At 47.6% G+C, this 22,813-nt stretch overlaps 1 protein-coding gene across 2 annotated transcripts in view; it reads right to left on the bottom strand.

Moving 5' to 3' along the window:
• Positions 1 to 4,457: 4,457 nt before the first annotated feature.
• The window catches only part of mbtd1 (mbt domain containing 1), an 80,734-nt gene continuing 62,378 nt past the window's right edge, over positions 4,458 to 22,813 (bottom strand). For both annotated transcript variants that reach the window (XM_072242256.1, XM_072242255.1), the window contains 2 exons: positions 10,654 to 10,738; positions 4,458 to 6,593 (listed from right to left, as the gene is read on the bottom strand). In XM_072242256.1, the coding sequence (XP_072098357.1) occupies positions 10,701 to 10,738 (38 nt within the window). In that variant the 3' untranslated portion in view covers positions 4,458 to 6,593; positions 10,654 to 10,700. The remainder of the gene's footprint in view (positions 6,594 to 10,653; positions 10,739 to 22,813) is intronic.

The following is a 22,813-nucleotide window of genomic DNA, read 5'->3' on the forward strand; positions in this document are numbered from 1 at the left end:
GGTTGGCTGCCAGTGACTAGTGGTGTTCCTCAGGGGTCAGTATTGGGACCACTGCTTTCATATTGTTTGTCAATGATTTAGGCAGTGGAATTGATGTTACAAAAATAGGTGGGGGGGGGAGGTAGTACTGAGGAAGCAATTCGACTGCAGCAGGACTTAGACAAATTGGAAAAATTGGGAAAAAAGTGGCCGATGAAATACAGTGTTGGGAAATGTATGACACTGTATTTTGGTAAAAGGAACAATAGCGCAGACTATTATAAGACCATAAGGTACAGGAGGCAGTAGGCTATTTGGCCCATCAAGTCTACTCCACCATTCAATCATGGGCTGATCCAATTTTTCCAGTCATCCCCACTCCCCTGTTTTCACCCCATACCCTTTGACACCCTGACTAATCAAGAACCTGTCTATCTCTGCCTTAAATGCATCCAGTGACTTGGCCTCCACAGCCGCTCATGTCAACAAATTTCACAGATTTACCGCCCTCTGACTAAAGTCATTTCTCCACATCTCTATTCTAAATGGACGTCCTTCAATCCTGAAGTCGTGCCCTCTTATCCTAGACTCCCCAAACATGGGAGATAACTTTGCCATATCTAATCTGTTCAGCCGTTTTAACATTTGGAATGTTTCTATGAGATCCTCCTTCATTCTCCTGAACTCCAGGGAATACAGCCCAAGAACTGCCAGACGTTAATTATCTAAATGGGGAGATGCATATGGACTTAGGAGTCCCCATGCAAGACTCCCAGAAGGTTAATTCACAGGTTGAGTCTGTGATAAAGAAGGTAAATGCAATGTTGGCATTTCAGGGGGAATAGAATATAAAAACAAGGAGATAATGCTGAGCCTTTATAAGATTCTGGTTAGACCACACTGAGTATTGTCAACAGTTTTGAGCCCCATATCTTAGAAAGGATGTATTGTCATTGGGTAGAATCCAGAGGTTCACGAGGATAATTCCAGGAATGAAGGGGGTAATTTATGAGGAGCGTTTGGCAGCTTTGGGCCTGTACTCACTGGAATTTAGAAGAATGCGGGACATCTCATTGAAACCTACCGAATGTTGAAACGACTAGATAGGGTGGACGTGGAGAGGATGTTTCATGTGGTGGGGGTATCCAGAACTAGAGGGCACAGTCTCAAAATTGAGGGGCGACCTTTTGGAACAGAAGGAAGGGAGAATTTTTTTTAAGCCAAAGAGTGGCGAATCTGTGGAACGCTCTGCCACAGACTGCAGTGGGGGCCAAGTCCATGGGTATATTTAAAGTGGAAGCTGCTAGATTCCTGATTGGCTGGAGCATTAAGGGATATGGTGAGGGAGAAGGTGTTTGGGGTTGAATGGGATCTTGGATCAGCCATGATGAAATAATGGAGCAGACTTGACGGTCTAAATGGCCTAATTCTGCTCCTATATCTTATGGAAGATGGCTGTAACTGGTGTATTAATACTGGAGAGCGGGGCAGAGGGTGGAGAAGGGTTTGGGGGTAGAGGGAGATGGGCAGGGGAGTGAGCGAGAGCAATGTGCATGTGTAGACTACAGATCAATACATAGTGCTGGTGGGGGGGGGGTTCATTGCTCTAAAAGAAAGACAGCCATACATCACAGGTATATTTAAAGTTGTGGTCAAAAGGTTCTTGATTAGTAAGGGTGTCAAAGGTTATTTGGAGAATGGGGTTGAGGGAAAACAAATGGTGCAGCAGATTCGATGGACTCAATGGCCTAATTCTGGTCCTATGGAATGTGTTTATGCTCCTTATCCATTTCGAACACAGGAGTTTCTGCAGATGTTGGAAATCTTGAGCAACACACAAAATGTTGGATGGCTCTTCATCAGCTCTCAGCCTGAAACATCACCTGCTTATTCCCGTCCAAAGATGCTGCCTGTCCAGCATTTTGAGGAAACAGGGAATCTGGGAAGGCATGGACAATTGAGAACTGTATCAGAAGCACAAAGAAGAACAATGCCCAACAAACCACCCACCTGCAATCATCTCCATTCAGTCGGTGGTCCCACGTTGACATCTCAGAACGACTATCATTGGACGGCTGGAAGTCACCCCCAATTGAAAAGGCACACTCAAATAGAATGTACTGATTCACACAGGATCTTTAAAATCAGTGCAAATAATTAAGATAAAAGGAATGCTTAGAAGAGGAAGAGGGAAAAAAATCTTTTGAAGAAAGGTAATTATATGATAAACTTTTTTTTAAAAGAAAGGTGCCGCATTACCCACAAGATAAGGATGCATCGAGTTGATGTCTGGTGATGTATTAGCACAGATAGAGGGTTGGTTAACTGATAGAAAGCAGAGAGTTGGGATACATGGGTGTTACTCTGGTTGGCAATCAGTGGTGAGTGGTGTGCCACAGGGGTCAGTGCTGGGCCCACAACTGTTCATGATACACATTAACGATCTGCAAGAGGGGACCGAGTGTAGTGTATCTAAGTTTACTGATGATACTAAATTGAGTGGAAAAGCAAATTGTGCAGAAGATATGGAGAGTCTGCAGAGAGATATAGATAGGTTAAGTGAGTGGGCAGGGGTCTGGCAGATGGAGTACAATGTTAGTAAATACGAGGTCATCCAATTTGGAAGGAAAAATAAAAGAACATATTATTTAAATGGTTAAAAAATTGCAGCATGCTGCTGTGCAGAGGGATTTGGGAGTGCTTGTGCATGAATCATGAAAGGTTGGTTTGCAAGTGCAGCAGATTTTCAAGAAGGAAAATGCAATGTTGGCCTTCATTGCTAAAGGGATTGAATTCAAGAGCAGGGAGGTTATGCTGCAACTGTACAGGGTACTGGTGATGCTGCACCTGGAGTACTGTGTGCAGTTCTGGTCTCCTCACTTTGGGAAGAATATACTGGCTTTGGAGGTTGACCAGGTTGATTCCAGAGATGAGGGGGTTAGACTATGAGGAGAGATTGAGTCACCTGGGACTGTACTCGCTGGAATTCAGAAGAATGAGAGATCTTATAGAAACATAAAATGATGAAAGGGATAGATAAGATAGAGACAGGAAAGTTGTTTCTATTGATAGGTCAGACTTGAACTAGGGGCCATAGCCTCAAGTTTTGGGGGAATAGATGTAGGACAGAATTGAGGAGAAACTACTTTTCCCCAAAGGGTGGTGAATCTGTGGAATTCTCTGCCCAGAGAAGCAGTGGAGCCTAGCTCAGTAAATATATTTAAGACAAGGTTGGATAGATTTTTGCATAGATGGGGAATTAAGGTTTATGGGGAAAAGGCAGGTAGGTGGAGATGAATCCATGGTCAGATCAGCCACGATCTTATTGAATGGCAGAGCAGCTTGATGGGCCGGATGGCCGACTCCTGCTACGATTTCTTACATTTTTATGTTCTTATGTTTCAGAATACTGCAGCTCTATAAAACCTTGGTTAGACCACAAAGAGTATAGTACTCAGCTCTGATCACCTCATTATAGGAAGGATGTTTAGAAGGAGATTTACCCAGATGCATATCTCGTGATGACAGGCCAAGTATTTTTCCTTTGGAGCAAAGGAGAATGACAAGTGATTTGATAGAGGTGTACAAGATGATAAGAGGCACAGATTGAGTGGACAGCCAGAGAATCTTTCCCCACAGCAGAAATGGTTAATATGAGGGCGACATAATTTTAAGCTGATTGCAGGACAGTTTAGGAGAATATTTACAGAAAGTAGTGGGTGTGTGGAATGCCCTGCCAGGGGTGGTGGTAGAGGCAGATACATTAGGGACATTTAAGGGACTCTTAGATAGACACATGGATGATAGAAAAATGGGGGGCTATGTGGAAAGGAAGGGTTAAATTGATCTTTGAGTGGGTTAAAAGGTCGACACAACATTGAGGGCCAAAGTGACTGCACTGTTCCACTTTGAGAGGAACTCACTTTTTCCAAAGGTTTATGGAGTAGAAGTGCAGCCTAGAGTCTCTGGGCATCAGAACACAGATCCATAAACATCACATGCGGCAGAATGAAGAGCGGCTCGCAAGCATTTAAACCTTTTATTAAGTGTAAAAAAATGGCCATTTAGTGAATGATTCTCATTTGTACACAAATCTGTGACTAATGCATTGAATGTTTAGTGAAAAGATTTCCTCTGGGGAAAAACATGTTCTGTTGGGACAGAGATGCCAAAAACTGGACAACTTGTCAACAGCCACTGTACCAAGTAAAAAGGAAAGGTTACGTTTGTACAATAACCAGGTCAGATTATCAAAATACATAGAGAAAACATGTACAAATCCCACCATTAGCTACATCGCTGCCCTTCTCCATGTGTCAGCAGGAGCAGCAAAAGATTTTCTAGGTACTATGAATATTATTTTTTTACTTTTCCCTTTTTCAATTCTATCAAAATTTGTATGACTCGACAGCAGGAAGGGAATCGATTTTCCTGAATCAAATCACAGTTTTTTTCCCCCAAAATCTCTCCCACCCACCCCACCCATTTCAATAAGAAAAAGATGATTCATATTAAAGATTCATGTAGCACCATATTACAAAAATCAGAGTGAGCTGACGCTGTTAGTGCTGCCTGGGTGTCCTCGGAGGGGACCTGTGCGATCCTAGAAAACTTGCACTCTGAAAAAAGGAGCAGGTATCACCAAGGGAGGCGTGCACAAGACCAGAACTGGGAACGCTGGTGATCTGGCGAGGGTGGACTCACGATGGCAGGACATTAAACAGGCAGCGACCTTGCAATTCCACTTTACCTGCCATCACTACCTACACTGAGGACTGAAAGTAGGGTAACCAAAAGAACAGACGGCTTCAGGAACTGGCCGATACAAACCGGTTCTGTCAACTGGGTTTGCAAACAGGTTGGGAGAGGCTAAAATTATAAATCACTCTAAAGGAGAGGTCACCAAAATGGTACAACGTGAACTCACACCATCACTCATTTTGGGAAAGCCACGCAAAGGGCTTTTCTTCTATGTTCTGGGAAGTTGAGTGAACTGCCACCAAAGAGAATGTGGATGAGGCGCAAGTTGTTGTCGAGAGAGGGTTCTCAGCGCTGGGGTCCAAGCCTCGTGCCCAGCTCTGCCAAGTGAGTTGGACATCCAGCCCCTTTCAGTGCTGAAATGCACCTAGCCCATCTCCCCCATGCAAATCTACCCTCACAAGCTGGACAGATGAAGTTAGAGGGGAAAAAAAAAAGAGAACATTTTAAAGTAATACCCAATATGCACCATACTAACAATACACAACTCCATCAGGACTCTGACAGGGCAGGGTCCGTACAGTCTAGTAGCTCTGTAAATAACCCCATGACTAAGGCAGGGGATCCTCCATTTCTTTTCCCTGGGAAGGTAACAAGCTGGATTCTTCCACATTTTGTTACTTCTGTGCATACAAGAAGGGCCAGGGCTGGCTCCAAAAGGCAATGTGAAAGTGACTAGCCTTTATTGAACAGAGGAGGTCGAACAGCAAGCGTCAGGCAAACGGCTAGCCCACTCTGCCTCCCCTACTGAGCCAGGGCCAGCACATCACCATGGCGGAGTCGGGCATCACTGACGCTCCTAATCACAGGCCAGTCGTCTCCTTCCTCCCGCACAATGAAAATCTGAAGATCCACACCCCCCACTGGGGCTGCCTTCTGTGGAAAACTTTCCCACTGCAAACGATACAAATCCAATTAAAGCAGAAGAGATGAGGTGTTTAAGTTCTGACACAGGAGGCCATTGGGATGCCTCAGACACTCCTTTTAGCACCGTACCTGTACTCACTCCCGGAACTCATTAGCGTTAAATTAAACAGCATTCCAAAACAAGGATACACACACAAGCCTGTACAGTGAGAGTGAGTACAAGGCAGACTCTGGAAGCCACAATTACAATTTAACAAACATCGGTCAGTCCTTGCAGGGCTCAGACTGCCTGCAAACACAATCTGCTGGCTCAGAGATTGAGAACTAGCTGCAGCCTCTACGCATACATGCACTCACACACTGCGCTCTCTCTCTCTCACTCACTCACTCAGACACACAGAGGACAGACAGCAACTCCCTGAGAGACTGCTGGTCCAGAGGGCCATTGCAAACAGGCCGGGAGGGTTTTCTCTGGTTTCTGAAATTTATATTTAAACCAAGTTCAATCCCAGATGTTACTGCCTGGCGTACGGCATCAATGGAGGCTGCAGGACGATGGGAAGTTAACATAACTTCACCTGGATATGTAACAGAGCGTCCACAGGCGAGCTGTTCACCAAAGTTAGTTAAAGAATTAAATCAGCCATTCTTCTTTCCTACCCACCCCCCAACCCAAACCAAACCAGGCCAAAAAAACTTCAAGTACAATATACAATAAAGTCCAAGAGAGAATCTCCAGTCTTTGATCATCCTCCCAGAACCACAACTGTCCAAAATGTACAGTGAAATGTGCTGAACAGCCTCATAATCACACTCTGCGGTAGGTAGCTCCTGTGTCAGCAAACCAGCAGTTCAAAGGAGCATCAGTCAAGCATTCTTGCTTGATACAAGCTCAGAGGCTGCTCTGTGTCTTCGACGAGGCTGAGTTGGCTCGTGTTCTGGCCCAGTGTCATATCTTGGCGATATCCAGAAAATTCACCTTGTACTCACTGCAGAGAGAAAGACAACAGAAGTGTCAACTTTTCTCATCTAATACTGTACAACAACACCCTCCTCTCAGTGCTCCAGTCACCATCTACCAACACTCAAAGCCAACTTCCTATCAAAGTACGCATATGACACCATGTATAACCTTGAGATTCATTCAAATTGAAATACAATAGAATTTATGAAAAACCATACATAAAGACTGACAAACAACCAATGTGTAAAAGAAGGCAAATTATGTAAATAATACAAGAGTAAATAATTTTGAGAGCACGAGCTGTCAAGTCCTTGAAAGTGGGTCTGTAGGTTGTGGAATCAGTTCACAGTTGAGGTGAGTGAAGTTATCCACACTGCTTCAGGAGCCTGATGGCTGTAGGATAAGAACTGTTCCTGAACCTGGTGGTGTGGGTCTTAAGGTTCCTGTACCTCCTTTCTAACGGCAGTGGTGAGAAGAGAGCACGGTCTGGATGGTGAAGGTCCTTGATAACACAGGCCGCATTCCTGCGGCAGCACCCTGTGATGAGTGTACCAAGCTTGGTCACAGCAAGGGACAAGGCTTGGGAAAAAGTCCAATGTTGCAAGCAGCATGGAGAGACCAGAAAGACCGTGCAAGAAACTGAACCCTACTGAATACTGAAAGACCGAGATAGAGTGGATGTGAAGAGGATGTTCCTAAAACCGGAAGAGTCTAGGACCAGAGGGCACAGCCTCAGAATAGAAGGACGTCCCTTTAGAACAAGATGAGAAGGAATTTCTTTAGCCAGAGGATGGCAAATCTGTGGAATTCACTGCCACAGACGGCTGTGTAAGTCATGTTATTGGGGATATTTAAAGTGGAGGTTGAGAGGTTCTTGATTCGTAAGGGTTACAGGGTAAAGGTAGGAGAGTGGGGTTGAGAGGGATAATAAATCAGTCATGATGGAATGGCAGAGCAGGCTCAATGGGCCAGATGGCCTACTTCTGCTCCTATATCTTATGGCTGTATGGAGAGTTGCTACCTGCAGATTGGACCTCATATCCATTGTGATTACAAGTATCTGTTATCTTCTGTACAACTGAATTGATCTGTAGTCCACAAATAAAAGGGTCAGCGTGAGGGGTCATAACAGGCTCTGCTGCAAATCAGGATCAAAAGTGGCTTAGTACTGCAGAAGCTGACTTCCTCCTCTTCTGGCTCAATTGTCGCCTGATGAAGTTTAAGACTGAGTATTGTATTATGGTAGGAAGCTTAGGGAGAGACACTTAAATCACTTGATCCAGAAGAGGCAGACCTTCGGTTGCAGAGAGAAGTATGAAAGACACTGCAGAGACCCTGCCCTTAATCGTTCACCCACCTACAGATTCAGGGATGGTGCCCGTGGGCCGGAAAGTTGTAAATGTTCATTCCAGGAATAGGGATAAACACAATAGCCACCTCAGGAATGGAAAAGGCACAATAATTAGGGACAGAATGGGCTCTTGATTGACAAGGAAAAGCCAGCAGGGATCCGTTAAAAGCAAATCATGTCCAAATCATTTGATGTATTTTTTAAAAATAAAGTAACAGGGGCTCAATGGGAGCCTCTTTGAGTTGCCCACAAGAAAAGGAATCTCACGGTTGTACATGGCACAACGGTAGCGTAGCCGATAGCGCAACGCCAATACCGCCCGGGGCGTTCCGGAGTTCAGAGTTCAATTCCGGCGCCATTCTGCAAGGAGTCTCTGTACGTTCTCCCGTGGAATGAGAGAGTTTTCCCCGGGTGCTCCAGTTTCCTCCCACAGTCCAAAGACCTACCGGGCTGGTTAAATGGTCATTGTTAATTGTCCTACAATTAGGTTAGGGTTAAATTGGAGGACGCTGGGGTGGTGTAGCTCAAAGGGCCAGAAGGGCCGACTCCGTGCTACATAAAAATTTATATGTACTTTGAAAATAAATTTACATTAACTTTGTATATGTGTGTTACAAGATCGAAGTTTGGAGAATAAATGAGGTATGAGCAGCAGGGAGGTTAAATAGCAGGAACACAAGAGATGTGAGCTTGACAAATTGAGGCGTAAAGTACAATTAGAAAGTAGTGCTGAACCTTTATGACATGCTGGCTCAGCCATGACTACAGTATTGCGTCTAGTTCATGGCACCACACTTAAAGACAGATATGAAGGCTTTGGAAACACCAGTGCCTTTGAACGGAAAACCAGACAAGAAGTAGTGCATATGGCCCAGTACATCACAGGTAAAGCCTTCCCTACCATTGGGCACATTTACATGAAATGCTGTTGCAGGAAAGCAGTATCCATCAAGGACCCCACCACCCAGGCCATGCTCTCTTCTCACTGCTGCCGTCAGGAAGGTGGTACAGGAGCCTCAATACTCACATCACCAGGTTCAGAAACAGTTATTACCCCTCAACCATCAGGCTCTTGAACGAAAGACGTTAACTTCACTCAACTTCACCTGCCCCATCACTCAACTGTTCCCACAACCTATGGACTCACTTTCAAGGATTATCTCACGTTAACAATATTCATTGCTTATTTATTTATTTATTAATTATTACTTTCTTTTTGTATTTGCAGAGTTTATTGTTTTTTGCACACTGGTTAAACACCCAAGTTAGTGCAGTCTTTCACTGATTCTGTTATGGTTATTAATCTGAACTTATTGAATATGTTCCACAAGAAAATGATTCTCAGGGCTGTACATTGTGACATACAAGTGCTTTGCTAATAAATTTATTCTGAACGTGCACATATTTGCTAAAATGATTCTGGAGACAGGGATCTTTATTTATGTGGATAGATTGGGGCTATTCCCTTCAGACAGGGGAAGCTGGAAAGTACAAGACCACAAGACATAGGAACATAATTAGGCCATTCGGCCCATTGAGTTTGCTCCACCTTTCGATCATGAATGATTTATTTTCCCTCTTAATCCCATTTTCCTGCCTTCTTCCCTTAACTGACGCCTTGACTAATCAAGAATCTATCAATCTCCGATTTAAATATACCTCATGACTTAGCCTCCACAGCCATCTGTGGGAATGAATTCCACAGATTCACCATCCTCTGGCTAAAGTGTCAGGAAGCATATAATCATGCACTGTACCTCTTCCTAGAGATGCTGCTTGGCCTGCTGCGTTCACCAGCAACTTTTGTGTGTGTTGCACTCTATACCTTGTTCTCTTTCCCTGTTTGGAGGGGAGTGTGCATGTGTGTGTACATATGCATACATACATACACATATACATACACACACAAAATCCAAGTACTCTCAGAGACCTTTCACACAACCACAACGTGCACTCCTCTCTGTCCCCGGGGTAACTGTGAAGATGGATTGCAAAGTGTGTCAGGTGAGGCTACTGATTGGCTGCGCAATCCACTACAACACAGAACATTACATCCCCTTTGGCCAACAATATTATGCCAACTTTTAACCTGCTCGAAGATCAATCTAACCCTTCCCTCCCACATAGCTCTTCATTGTTCTATCATGCGTGTGTCTATCTAAAAGTCTCTGAAACCTGCCTCAACCACCACCCCGGTAGTGTGTCTCATTCATCCACCACTCCGTGTAAAAAGAAACCTTTCGTATTCCCCCCCCAATCACCTTAAAATTATGTCCCCTTGTAATAGTCATTTCCGCCCTGGGACAAAAGTCAGTGGCTGTGCACTCCATCACTCATTTTACTCCCCTCTCACCCCTTCACTTCAGCTGCCCATCGTCTCCTCTGGTGCCAATCCTCCTTCCCTTTCTCCCATGGTCCACTCTCTTCTCCTACCAGAGTCCTTCTTCAGCCCTTTAGTCTTCCCCCCATCTTACTTCATCCCTTCCTCCATCAGCCACCCACCCACCTTCCCTCTCGCCTGGTCTCATCTATCACCTGCCAGCTTGTACTCCTTCCCCATCACACACCATCTTATTCTGGCTTCTGCCTCCTTCCTTTTCAGTCCTGATGAAGGGTCTTGGCCCGAAACATCAACAGTTCATTCCCATCCATAGATGCTGCCTGACCTGCTGAATCCCTTCTGTATTTTGTGTGTGTTGCTCTAATCTGGGCACCTTCGGGGCTTTGCACTCACCTGGTGGCTAACAGTAAACGCAGTTGAGAGATGCCAACAGACCTTGGTCACCAGATGATGATGTCGCGGTGTTTGCTGCTACTGGCTGAAATACACAGAGATATGAGAGGTCAACACACCACGTCCCCTTAATGGTGGAAAGCAGCATTAGAATAACCCACCCACTCTGCTAGTGTCATGCCGCTGTACAAAGACCACCCAATGCTGACCCACTCACTGCAGCCAAGACACCGAGTGGGTAACCTGCTACCATAACACACAGATTAACCTTATTACACAACAGTGAGTGGGGTATAATTCCTTCTGCTGTCTGTAAGGAGTTTATACTTTCTCCCTGTGACTATGTGGGTTTCCTCTGGGTGCTCTCATTTCCTCCCACATTCCAAATATGTACAGGTTAGGGATAGTAATTGGCGACTGGCCTCAGCACATACCCAGACTGTGTTGGTTGTTGACGCACTGCACTGGACCTGTGACAAATAAAGCTCATCTTTCACTGGGGCCTGCAGGAGCAGCAATCCAGGCAGCATTAGCACGGTTTAGGTGAGAGCCTCACACCGGTCCCGAGGGCCAGTGCTCACACCAACACCAGCACCTCAGGCAACAAACCCAGCTAGCCAGGACGGAAACTCCCAACTCGTTTACGGGAACACAAACTGGCGGTACAGAGACATATCCACTGCCGCTGATCTCGGTACCCAGAGACCAAGGAGGACACCACTTTGACTGGGACACCACAGAGGTCCTGGCGCAGGCAAACAAGAAGCAGGCACGAGAATTTTCAGAAGTGCGATTCTCTTCTGATAACTCTGTAAACAAACATATCGAAATAGACCTCATCTATGAACCCCTAAGAGCCAAAGAAACGTAAACCAATAAAACTCAAAGGTCAACTGAAGGGGCAATCAGGACGAAGGTAAGTGAACTGGGTTAGGCTACATAACCACAAGCACTCCCACAGCGAAACACCAACAACTACACACTGAGGATGCCACCTTGCATGCCTAGTGATGAAATGTCTGCAAGCTAATTGCCAAGTTCAGCAAACAAACCCAGTCTCACAGAGCAAGGGAGAGGAATATCAGGTAGAAACTGGTGTCAGATTCACCACACTGTTTCCTAAGGGGATTGGTTAGCAAGCAGCTGAAATATATTCAAACCCTGCTTGCACTCGGTGTGCCAGGGATGCCTGCATGGTGCGCTCAGTGTGGGCTCTAGCCCGCAGGCTGAAGGTGAAATCAGGACAAAAAACAAGCAGCTGCGGGCCCAGCAGGTGCGTACCCTGATGCTGCCTCTTGGTGAGGGCGAGGCTGGGGCCCAGCCCCGGGCCGCCTGCCGCCACCGCACCATCGGCGGCCTGCAGCCAGTGCTAGGCGGCAAAGGAGGCGAGGCCCGAGGCCTGGAGCTGGCCTGCCGCTCGTCGCGACCACCGTCGCCCGCCCTCGCCGCCTAGTATGGCCAGCACAGCAGCGAGCTGCGAGCCCACTTCCATAGGCCAGTAACCAAGGTGATCATCCCAATGGCGGAGCAGGCGGAAGAAACCATCACTGGTTCAACGGGCAGAAAGGCGATTCTCAGCAATGCGTCGTGGAGCGCTAAGAGGGCACAGTGAGACACACAGAACACTGCTGGCCATCCACTGCATCCTGACCTATCTCCAGCCGTCTCGACTATGTCTTGCCACTGGGTCCAGATAGGCCGGGACAAGAGAGTGAGGCTGACGACCTGCGCAACTCTCCCTCACTTTAATCCAAGTCAAGCGCAAGTCATGACTTCAAACCCAACGCGCAACCTAAAGTCCTGTGGCGATGGAGGAGCGGCGAAGCAGCAGGTACGGATACACTGGAAGCTGTAGTCACAAACCTGCACACAGGTGGCCCAGGGCATAGGGTCGCTCTCTACTGGACCGAAGCAGCAGTTGAGTTCGGCAGCCCCCTGGGTGTCTGAGCAGCCCTCTTTAGGATCGCTCTGCTCACCTCCATGGAGGAAGGGGCTGGAAAAGGTGCCTCAAACATGGTCTGCTTCACTTCACCCTGGCCAGCTTACCGTGGCTGGTGGGGATCCCTCACAGCGGTCGACCTACAACAGTGAAGAAGAAAGTGATGGTGCTCAACCTTGGCACATGGAAGGTGAGAACTCTGCGAGATAACATCAAGGCAGACAGACCAGAGAGAAGAACTGCACTGGTTGCAAAAGTGCTAGCTCGCTACAATGTGGACATAGCAGCTCTCAGCGAAACGCGCCTAGCAGACAAGGGCCAACTGACAGAACGTAGTGGTGGATACACGTTCTTCTGGAGCGGTCACAGCAGCGCTGAACGACGAGAAGCAGGCGTGGGATTTGCCGTCAATTCTAACCTCGCCCGTAAACTCACCAAGCACCCAGAGAGCATCAACGACCGCCTGATGACACTTCAGCTCCCACTTGCAAACAAGCAGAGTGCTACGCTGATTAGTGCCTACGCTCCCACCATGATCAACCCAGATGACATTAAAGACAAGTTCTATGAAGAACTCGACGCCCTCATCTCAGCAATCCCACAGTCAGAGAAGCTCATCGTTCTCGGGGACTTCAACGCCAGAGTAGGGACAGACTACCAAACCTGGGAAGGGATCATTGGAAGACACGGCACTGGCAAGTGTAACAGCAACGGCCTTCTGCTCCTCAAGACATGTGCCACACACGACCAACACCCTGTTCCGCTTACCCACCCATACGAAGACGTCATGGATGCACCCACGCTCGAAGCACTGGCATCTGATTGACTACATCATCACCAGGAAGAGGGACAGGATGGATGTCAGAGTGATGAGAGCCATGTGTGGTGCCGACTGCTGGACCGATCACCGCCTCATTGTGTCCAAGTTCAGGCTTCGCATTCTGCTCATGAGAAGACCCCAAGGGCAGAAGACTGCAAAGAGGCTGAATGTCTCCAAGCTGAAAAGCAGCAGGGTTGCAGAAGAACTCGTCGATCACCTTGAAGGCAGACCGCCAGACACACCACAGGAAGACGGGACCAGCGTTGAGGAACGGCCTTCAGAGACGCTGTCTACACTGCCGCCCTCGAACATTTTGGACCAGCAACCCGAAGAAACCAAGACTGGTTCGATGAGAATGATGAAGAAATACAGACACTACTAACGGAGAAACATCAACATTACAGAGCGCATCAGAACGACCCCACGTCGCTAGCCAAGAAAGATGCCTTTACCAACGCAAGAAGAAAGGTGCAGAAAAAACTTCGCGAGATGCAGGACAGCTGGTTCAGCAAGAAGGCCGATGAAGTCCAGGGCTATGCAGACAGTCACGACATAAAGCGCTTCTACGATGCGCTTAAGGTTGTATACGGATCCCAGTCCTCCGGCTCCTCACCTCTCCTCAATGCAGATGAGACGCAGCTGCTGACAGACAAGAAGCAGATTCTGGATCAGTGGGCTGAGCACTTTAACAACGACCTTAACTGCCCTGCCGACATCAACGACGAGGCCATTGCCCGCCTGCCCCAGGTAGAGATCAACAAGAACCTCGACACTCTCCCCACAGTAGATGAAGTCAGGAAGGCAGTGAAGCAACTCTCCTGTGGCAAAGCGCCAGGACCCGATGCAATCCCTGCTGAGGTATACAAAGCAGGAGGCCCTGTCATGATGCAAAAGCTAACTGTACTCTTCCAGTCCATGTGGAAAAAGGGACAGGTCCCGCAACAGCTGAAAGATGCCAGCATAGTCCACATCTACAAGAGGAAAGGCAACCGCCAGTCTTGCGACAACCACCGAGGCATCTCCCTCTTGTCCACTGTGGGGAAGACTCTGGCCCGCGTCCTGCTCAACCGCCTTCTCCAACATCTTGAGCAAGGTCTGCTCCCAGAAAGCCAGTGCGGCTTCCGTGCTGAACGTGGGACCGCGGACATGATTTTTGCTGCGTGCCAACTCCAGGAAAAATGCCAGGAGCAACACAGCGACCTCTTCGTGACCTTTGTCGATCTAACCAAGGCTTTCGATACGGTCAGCAGAGAAGGCTTGTGGAAGATCATGGAGAAGTCTGGCTGCCCCAGCAAGTTCATCACAATCGTCCGGCAGTTCCACGACGGTATGATGGTGAAAGTTCTGGATGACGGCGACGAGTCGGAGGCCTTCCCAGTGACAAATGGCGTCAAACAAGGCTGTGTTCTTGCCCCGACTCTGTTCAGTATGGTATTCTCTGCCATGCTGACAGACGCCTTCCGTAACTACGAAGAAGGAATCCACGTCAGGTACAGGACTGACGGCAGGTTGTTCAACCTTAGGCGCCTGCAGGCAGTTACAAAGGTGCGAGAGACTGTCATCAGAGACCTCTTGTTTACTGATGACCGCGCACGCAACGCCAGCACAGAGCAGGAGATGCAGCGTGAAATGGACCGCTTCTCACAAGCCTGCGACAGCTTCGGACTCACTATCAGCACCAAAAAGACCAAAGTTATGTACCAGCCTGCCCCAGGAAAGCCATACCAGGAGCCGCACATCACGGTGAAGGGCCAGAACCTCCAGGCAGCCGACAACTTCACCTACCTGGGCAGCATACTCTCTCGCGCAGTGAACGTAGACGCTGAGGTCAACAACAGGATTGCCAAAGCCAGTGCCGCCTTTGGGAGACTCCGTGAGAACGTCTGGGAGTGGAGAGGACTCAGCCTTACCACCAAGCTGAAGGTCTACTGTGCAGTGGTCCTTACCACCCTCCTTTACGCCAGCGAGACCTGGACTGTCTACAGCAGACACGCCAAACAGCTCAACCACTTTCACCTGAGCTGTCTCCGCAGACTCCTCCACATCAGGTGGCAGGACAAAGTCCCCGACACGGAAATCCTGGAAGGAGCTGGGCTCTGCAGTGTCTGCACCCTCCTGCTGAAAGCCCAAGCCAGGTGGGCTGGACATGTGGTCAGAATGCCAGACAGCCGATTGCCTAAGCAGCTGCTGTACGGAGAACTGTGTCAGGGCAAGCGCTCAGTCGGGGGGCAGAAGAAACGTTACAAAGACTGCCTCAAAGTGTCCCTCAAAGGCCTGGGTGTCGACATCAACACGTGGGAGACGCTTGCCCTCGACCGTCCAGCTTGGCGCAGCAAGATCACCACAGGAGCCTGTGCAGCTGAAGTCAGGTGCACCATCGAGGCGCAACGGAAGCGTGCTGTGCGCAAGGCCCGAGCAGCATCCACTGCCACGACAGCACCCACACTTGTGTCCCACATGTGGGCGAGCCTTCAGGGCCCGGATTGGCCTCATCAGTCACCTCCGGACCCACAGCCATCAATCTCCCATTTGACTTTGAAGCCATGGTCATCTTCGACTACGAAGGACGAACAACAACATATTCAATATATTCTGTTCAAACATCAGAATGCAACCAATACCTGCTTTTTGCACAGACAGCCAACTAGCCAGAACTCTGTGTCCATTCACACACAAGAGACTGTTTTAAAAAATACATGGGGACACAAAGAATCCAATGATTAAATCAATGAGACTCTACGGATATTGGAAATCCACAGTATCACATACAAAATGTGGAGGAACTCAACAAGTCAGGGAGTATCTATCGAGGGGAATAAACAGTCGATGTTTCGTGCAGAGACTCTGGAGTACTGGTAAAGGAACAGTTTATTCCTCTCCATAGATGCTGTCTGGCTTGCTGAGTTCCTCCAGCACTTTGTGCGGGTTTCATGCAGAAGCACTCAGCTGTTTGCATCAGATCCTAATCCAGGTGGAGAAAGCAGACTGACACCAGGACAGATTCAAAGCAAGGAGGACACCTACTGACAGCAATCCTGCTACATAGGACAGACTAGCAGGGGAGACTGTAACTGAGATCCAATAACCTGCAGCGAGTCAGAGATGCCTGACTGCCCACCATCACCGCACCCCAAAACAAGTACTGTACCTGAGGAAGCTGGGGCTTCATGGAAGAACAATCTCTGTGAGCCTACACATTGTTGTTGACGTCGGGACAGTGAATGGGTGCCAGTACAGGGCCCCAGTTACTGCTCCAGGTGTCCAGAGACATGAAACAAACACAGAAATGACTTTCAATCCCACCAGGGAACTCTGCCAGCTACATCATGGACACTAGCCTCCCCAGCACTAAGGGCATCTTCAGCAGAGAATGCCTCAAAAAGGAACCCCATCACCCAGGGCATCTTCAGCAGACAATGCCTCAAGAAGGAACCCCATCACCCAGGGCATCTTCAGCAGACAATGCCTCAAGAAGGAACCCCATCACCCAGGGCATCTTCAGCAGACAATGCCTCAAGAAGGAACCCCATCACCCAGGGCATGCCCTCTTCTCATTGCTACCATCAGGGAAGAAGTACAGGAGCGTGAAGACACACGCTCAACTTCTTAGGAACAGCTTCTTCCCCTCTGCCATCAGATTTCTGAATGGACAATGAATCCATTAACACTTCCTCAATATTTTTGCTCTCTTTTTTCCATTGCTTATTATATTATAGACATTTCTTATTATAATTTATAATATATTGTACTCCTTCCACAAAACAGTTCAGTGATAATAAACTCGATTTTGATTCTGTATTGGAATTCACGTATTCAAGCAAACATGCTGTATGGCAAGACTAACTGTAAATAAACAACCATTACTAGTCGTGCTAACATGAAACTACTGGTTCTTTGTTTAAAAACAAAGGAACAAAAGAGGGTGCAGACGGCAGTGTTGGTTTCCTCGGGGTGCTCTCATTTCCTCCCACAGTCCAAAGACACACGGGTCGGTAGGGTGACCGGTCACACGGGTCGGTAGGGTAATTGGACACATGGGTCCCACTGGGCACCATGGGCCTGTTACCGTGCTGTACCTTATCTGCTTTTCCAATTTCCCTCGGGGAAAGAAATGTGCCAAGAGTATCCATTGGGCCACTTCATTAACAAACTCCAGTTTGAAAGGGAACTGAGAGTACTGGCCTTGCCAACAGCCACGTCCCATAAATGTGTTATAAATGAATAATAAACATGTTTCCTCTTTCGCGCTGCTGGATTACCTGTTTGGAGCCTGGCAGTGACCTAACTGCTAGTGTGGGGACACTGTGGACTTCTGGCCTGCCTGAGATGGAAGAGTTCGATATGGAGAGAAACTTCTGTCTGTCTCGACACTCATGGGCAGAATCAATAGACTGACTGGCTTCTTCACATCTGTTAATCTCTCATTATAGTGTTCAGAATGGCTGCACTAACTGCACCATTTGGCTTATTATATACAAGCAATAGTCATGATTAATTGTATCACTGAACTGTCTCGAGGCCTCAATGGGATCCAACAACCGAATGGAACTTCTCCGACATTGTTTTGTGGGACCTGGGCTGCAGCTTCTTCCTCCAGACTCACGCTCATGGTGAACGTTGTCACTATAAGCTGCCACGGTGAGCTCGACGCTCAGGACATTCGAGTTTGGAGTTCAGTTCCACACCACTCTTGCCACATCCTCCCCATGGAATGCATGGCCTTTCCCGGGCGCTGTGGTTTCCTCCCATGGGTGGGTTAATTGGTCACTGTAGATTGTCCCGTGATTAGGTTAGAGTTAAATCAGGCGATGCAACGTGGCTCGAAGGGCTGGAAGGGCCTTTTCTGCGTTGTATTGCTAAATACTGTACAGAAATTAGTTCTTCCTACGTTTGGTCATACAGCATAAAACCAGACTCTTCATGCCCTTCTGTGCCCACTCTGATGACGACAAATGAGGATTGTTATTGTTGCTGATTTTTTCTGTGGGGACGGAGTGTCTGGGATTGTTATTGTTTTTTTTTCCTGCGGGGAGGGGGGGTTCAGGGTTTCTGGGGTCTGCTAGTTGTTTCCTTTGCTTTTTCCTTATGTATTTTATGGCTATCTGGAAAAGACAAATATTTGAGTTGTATTGTACATGCAGACTTTGACAATAAAATGAACCTTCACTGTCATTGGCCAGATTAAAGCATCAGCATAGAGGTGTGAGATTGAAAACCTGGCTGAATGCTGCTGTAACAATAATCTCTCACTCAAAGTCAACAGGACCAAGGAGCTGATTAGACTTCAGGAGGAGGAAACCAGAGGTTTATGAGCCAGTCCTCATTGGAGGATCAGAGGAGGAGGGGGTCAGCAACTTTAAATTCCTCAGAGTTATCATTTCAGAGGACCTGTCCTGGGCCCTGCACGTAAATGCAATTACAAAGAAAGCACGGCAGCACCTCTACCTCCTTAGGAGTTTGTGAAGATTCAGTACGTTGTCTGTAACTGACAACTTTTTTTTAATAGATGTGTGGTGCAGAGTATATTGACTGGCTGCATCACAGCCTGGTAAAGAAACACCAGTGCCTTTGAATGGAAAATCCTACAAAAAGTAATAAATATGCCCAGTCATTCAAGGGCAAAGCCCTCTCCATCACCTAGGCCACGCTCTCTTCTCACTACTGCCATCAGGAAGGTGGTACAGGAGCCTCAGGACTCACTCCACCATGTTCAGGAACAGTTATTACCCCTCAATCATCAGGCTCTTGAACTAAAGGGGATAAATTCACTTATTTATTATGTCTTTCTTTTGTATTTGCAGTTTGGTGTCTTCTGGACGCTGGTTGAACACCGAGTTGGTGCAGTCTTTCATTGATTCTATTATGGATTTATTGAGCATGTCCCCAGGAAATGATCTCAGGGACCTGGATAATACCTGTACTTGTCGCGGGGTAGATAAGTCACAGGGCAAGTGATGCTGCAACAACAACATCGTGCTCAGGCAAGGAGCTGATTGCTGACTTCACGGAGTGGAATGGGCTGGGGGGGAGCGAACATGCGGCAGTCTACGTTGCAGAATTGTTGGCAGAGGGAGTCAGCAGTTTTAAATTCCTGAGCGTCAACATATCAGGTGACCTGTCCAGGTCCAAGTCCAGGCACGTAGATGCAGTCACAAGGAAAGCATGCCAGTGTCTTCACTTCCTTGGGAGGTTCAGTTAGTCACTGACCACTCTACAGATGCACTGTGGAAAGTATCCTGTCTGGGTGTATCATGGTCTGCTCCAGCAAGTCAAATGTGCAGGAATGCAAGAAGCTGCAGAGAGTAGTGGACTCTGCGACATGGAGCAGGTTAGGCCATTCAGCCCATTGAATGTGCTCTGTCTTTCCATCATGGCTGATTTATTATCCCTCTCAACCCCATTCCTCTGCCTTCTCCCTATAAATCTTGATGCACTTTCTAATCTTTAACCTATCAATCTCTGCTTTAAATATACCCAATGACTAGGCCTCCACAGCCATCTGTGGTAATGAATTCCACAGATTCACTACTCTCTATCTAAAGGAATTCCTCCCGATAAACTCTAGAGGGACATCCTTCTAGTCTGAGGCTGTTCCCTCTGGTCCTAGACTCACCCAATATTGCAAACATCCTCTTGCATCCACTCTATCTAGACCCTTCAATATTCGATAGGTTTCAATGAGATTCCCCCGCCCCTCATTCTTCTAAACTCCAGTGAGTACAACCCCAGGGCCATCAAATACTCCTCAAATATTAACCCTTTCATTCCTGGGGTCATTTTCTGAATCTCCTCTGGACTCTCCAAGTTCAGCACATCTTTTCTTAGACAAGGGGCCCAAAACTGCCCAAGTGCAGTCTGACCAAAGCAGTATTTAGCCTCAGGTTTATCCCTCCCCACCATCAGTAGTATGTCTAGGAGGTGCTGCCTGAGAAAGGCAACAGCCATCAAAGATCACAACACCCATGCATCCCATCTTCTCACAGGCCCACTGGACAGGACGTACAAACCACCAATTTCAAGAACAGCTACTTCCCTTCAGACATTTGGTTGCTGAAGCAACTGGCAAAATCCTAATCACTACAGTTTAAGACCATAAGACATAGGAGCAGAATTAGGCCATTTGGCCCATTGAGTCTGCTCCACCATGTCATCAGGGCTGATCCAATTTTCTCCTCAGCCTGTCTCCTGCCTTCTCCCCATATCTATTCATGCCCTGACCAATCAAGAATTTAGAATTTTCTCATTTTTCACTAAAACAGTTTTTCTTGTTCCAATTATATTCTTTCTTTTTAAAGTAATGTATGATTTGTTTTTGTTGTGAATGCAGCTTCTCTGATGCTGCCATAAGTATGATTTTTCATTGCACCTGTACTTGTGCAGATGGCAGCAAACTTGACCTTGAAAATATGGAAACGTTTATTACCGCCCACTGAGAAAACATCACAAATCTTCCACAAAATCCTGAGAATGAAGTCCTTGCTGCTTCCTGTGTAATGTTTTGTTTGGAGAGAGAGGGTGGGCCTTTTGGCCAACGTGCAATACGACAGGGAAATATCTGCCTGATGTTTAAAAGGAGCAAACAATTCCAGACTGTGGTCGAAATTCCCTCTGCATTTTCCACTGCACACTCCCAGTACAGGGAGCAAGAAGAAGAAGAAAGCCCTTGAGTGGAGTCATCAGGACGCCATCATGACGGCGTTTTATTTTTTTGCAGGCTTTCTTATTTTTATGAGGCCGAGTTGCTAGCTCGACGCTCAACCCAGCACAGATGGAAAGCGTGCAAGGGAGCTGGCTGGATTCGAACTCGTGAGCCTTTGCTTCGAAGTCCGGCACTGATGCCACTACACCACCAGCCGGCCTACAGGCAGCATCAGTTGGGTTAAAAGAAAACGTGTGTAACGGTAGCATATCAGATACCATAACGCTCTGCAGTGCCAGCAACCAGATTCAGTTCCTCTGCTCTCTGGAAGAAGTTTGTACGTTCTCCCTCTGACCACATGGGTTTCCTCCCACAACCAAAAACACACAGGTTAGTAGATTAATTGGTCCCATGAGTATAACTTCATAGCATGTGCTTGTTGAGAAAGGCCTGTTACTGTGCTGTAACTCCAAATTTAAAAAATACATAAAACGCAAAAAGTCATACATTCCCTGTGCCGGACAGAATCAGCACAGTTACACATTGCCTGTGTGTACTGACTCTCACTCCCTGGACAGAATCAGCACAGTTACACACTGCCTGTGTGTACCGTCTCTCACTCCCCGGACAGAATCAGCAGAGTTACTCATTGCCTGTGTGTACCGTCTCTCACTCCCCGGACAGAATCAGCACAGCTACACACAGACGTGTGTACCGTCTCTCACTCCCCAACAGAATCAGCACAGTTACACACTGCCTGTGTGTACTGTCTCTCACTCCCCGACAGAATCAGCACAGTCACACATTGCCTGTGTGTACCCTCTCTCACTCCCCGACAGAATCAGCACAGTCACACATTGCCTGTGTGTACCCTCTCTCACTCCCCGGACAGAATCAGCACAGTTACACACTGCATGTCTGTACTGACTCTCACTCCTCAGACAGAATCAGCACACATTGCCGATGTGTACTGACTCTCACTCCCCGGACAGAATCAGCACAGTTACACACTGCCTGTGTGTACCGTCTCTCACTCCCCGGACAGAATCAGCACAGTCACACACTGCCTGTGTGTACTGTCTCTCACTCCCCGGACAGAATCAGCACAGTTACACACTGCCTGTGTGTACCGACTCTCACTCCCCAGACAGAATCAGCACAGTTACACACTGCCTGTGTGTACTGTCTCTCACTCCCCAGACAGAATCAGCACACATTGCCTGTGTGTACTGACTCTCACTCCCCGGACAGAATCAGCATAGTCACACACTGCCTGTGTGTACCGTCTCTCACTCCCCAGACAGAATCAGCACAGTTACACATTGCCTGTGTGTACCCTCTCTCACTCTCGGACAGAATCAGCATAGTCACACACTGCCTGTGTGTACCCTCTCTCACTCCCTGGACAGAATCAGCACAGTTACACATTGCCTGTGTGTACCCTCTCTCACTCTCGGACAGAATCAGCACAATTACACACTGCATGTGTACACCGTCTCTCACTCCCCAAAAGAATCAGCACAGTTACACACTGCCTGTGTGTACTGACTCTCACTCCCCGGACAGAATCAGCAGTTACACACTGCCTGTGTGCACAGTCTCTCACTCCCCAGACAGAATCAGCACAGTTACACACTGCCTGTGTGTACCGTCTCTCACTCCCCGGACAGAATCAGCACAGTCACACATTGCCTGTGTGTACTGTCTCTCACTCCCCGGACAGAATCAGCACAGTTACACACTGCCTGTGTGTACCGTCTCT

Source organism: Mobula birostris, chromosome 24, assembly GCF_030028105.1.
Source record: "Mobula birostris isolate sMobBir1 chromosome 24, sMobBir1.hap1, whole genome shotgun sequence".
In the NCBI taxonomy this organism is placed as follows: domain Eukaryota; kingdom Metazoa; phylum Chordata; class Chondrichthyes; order Myliobatiformes; family Myliobatidae; genus Mobula; species Mobula birostris.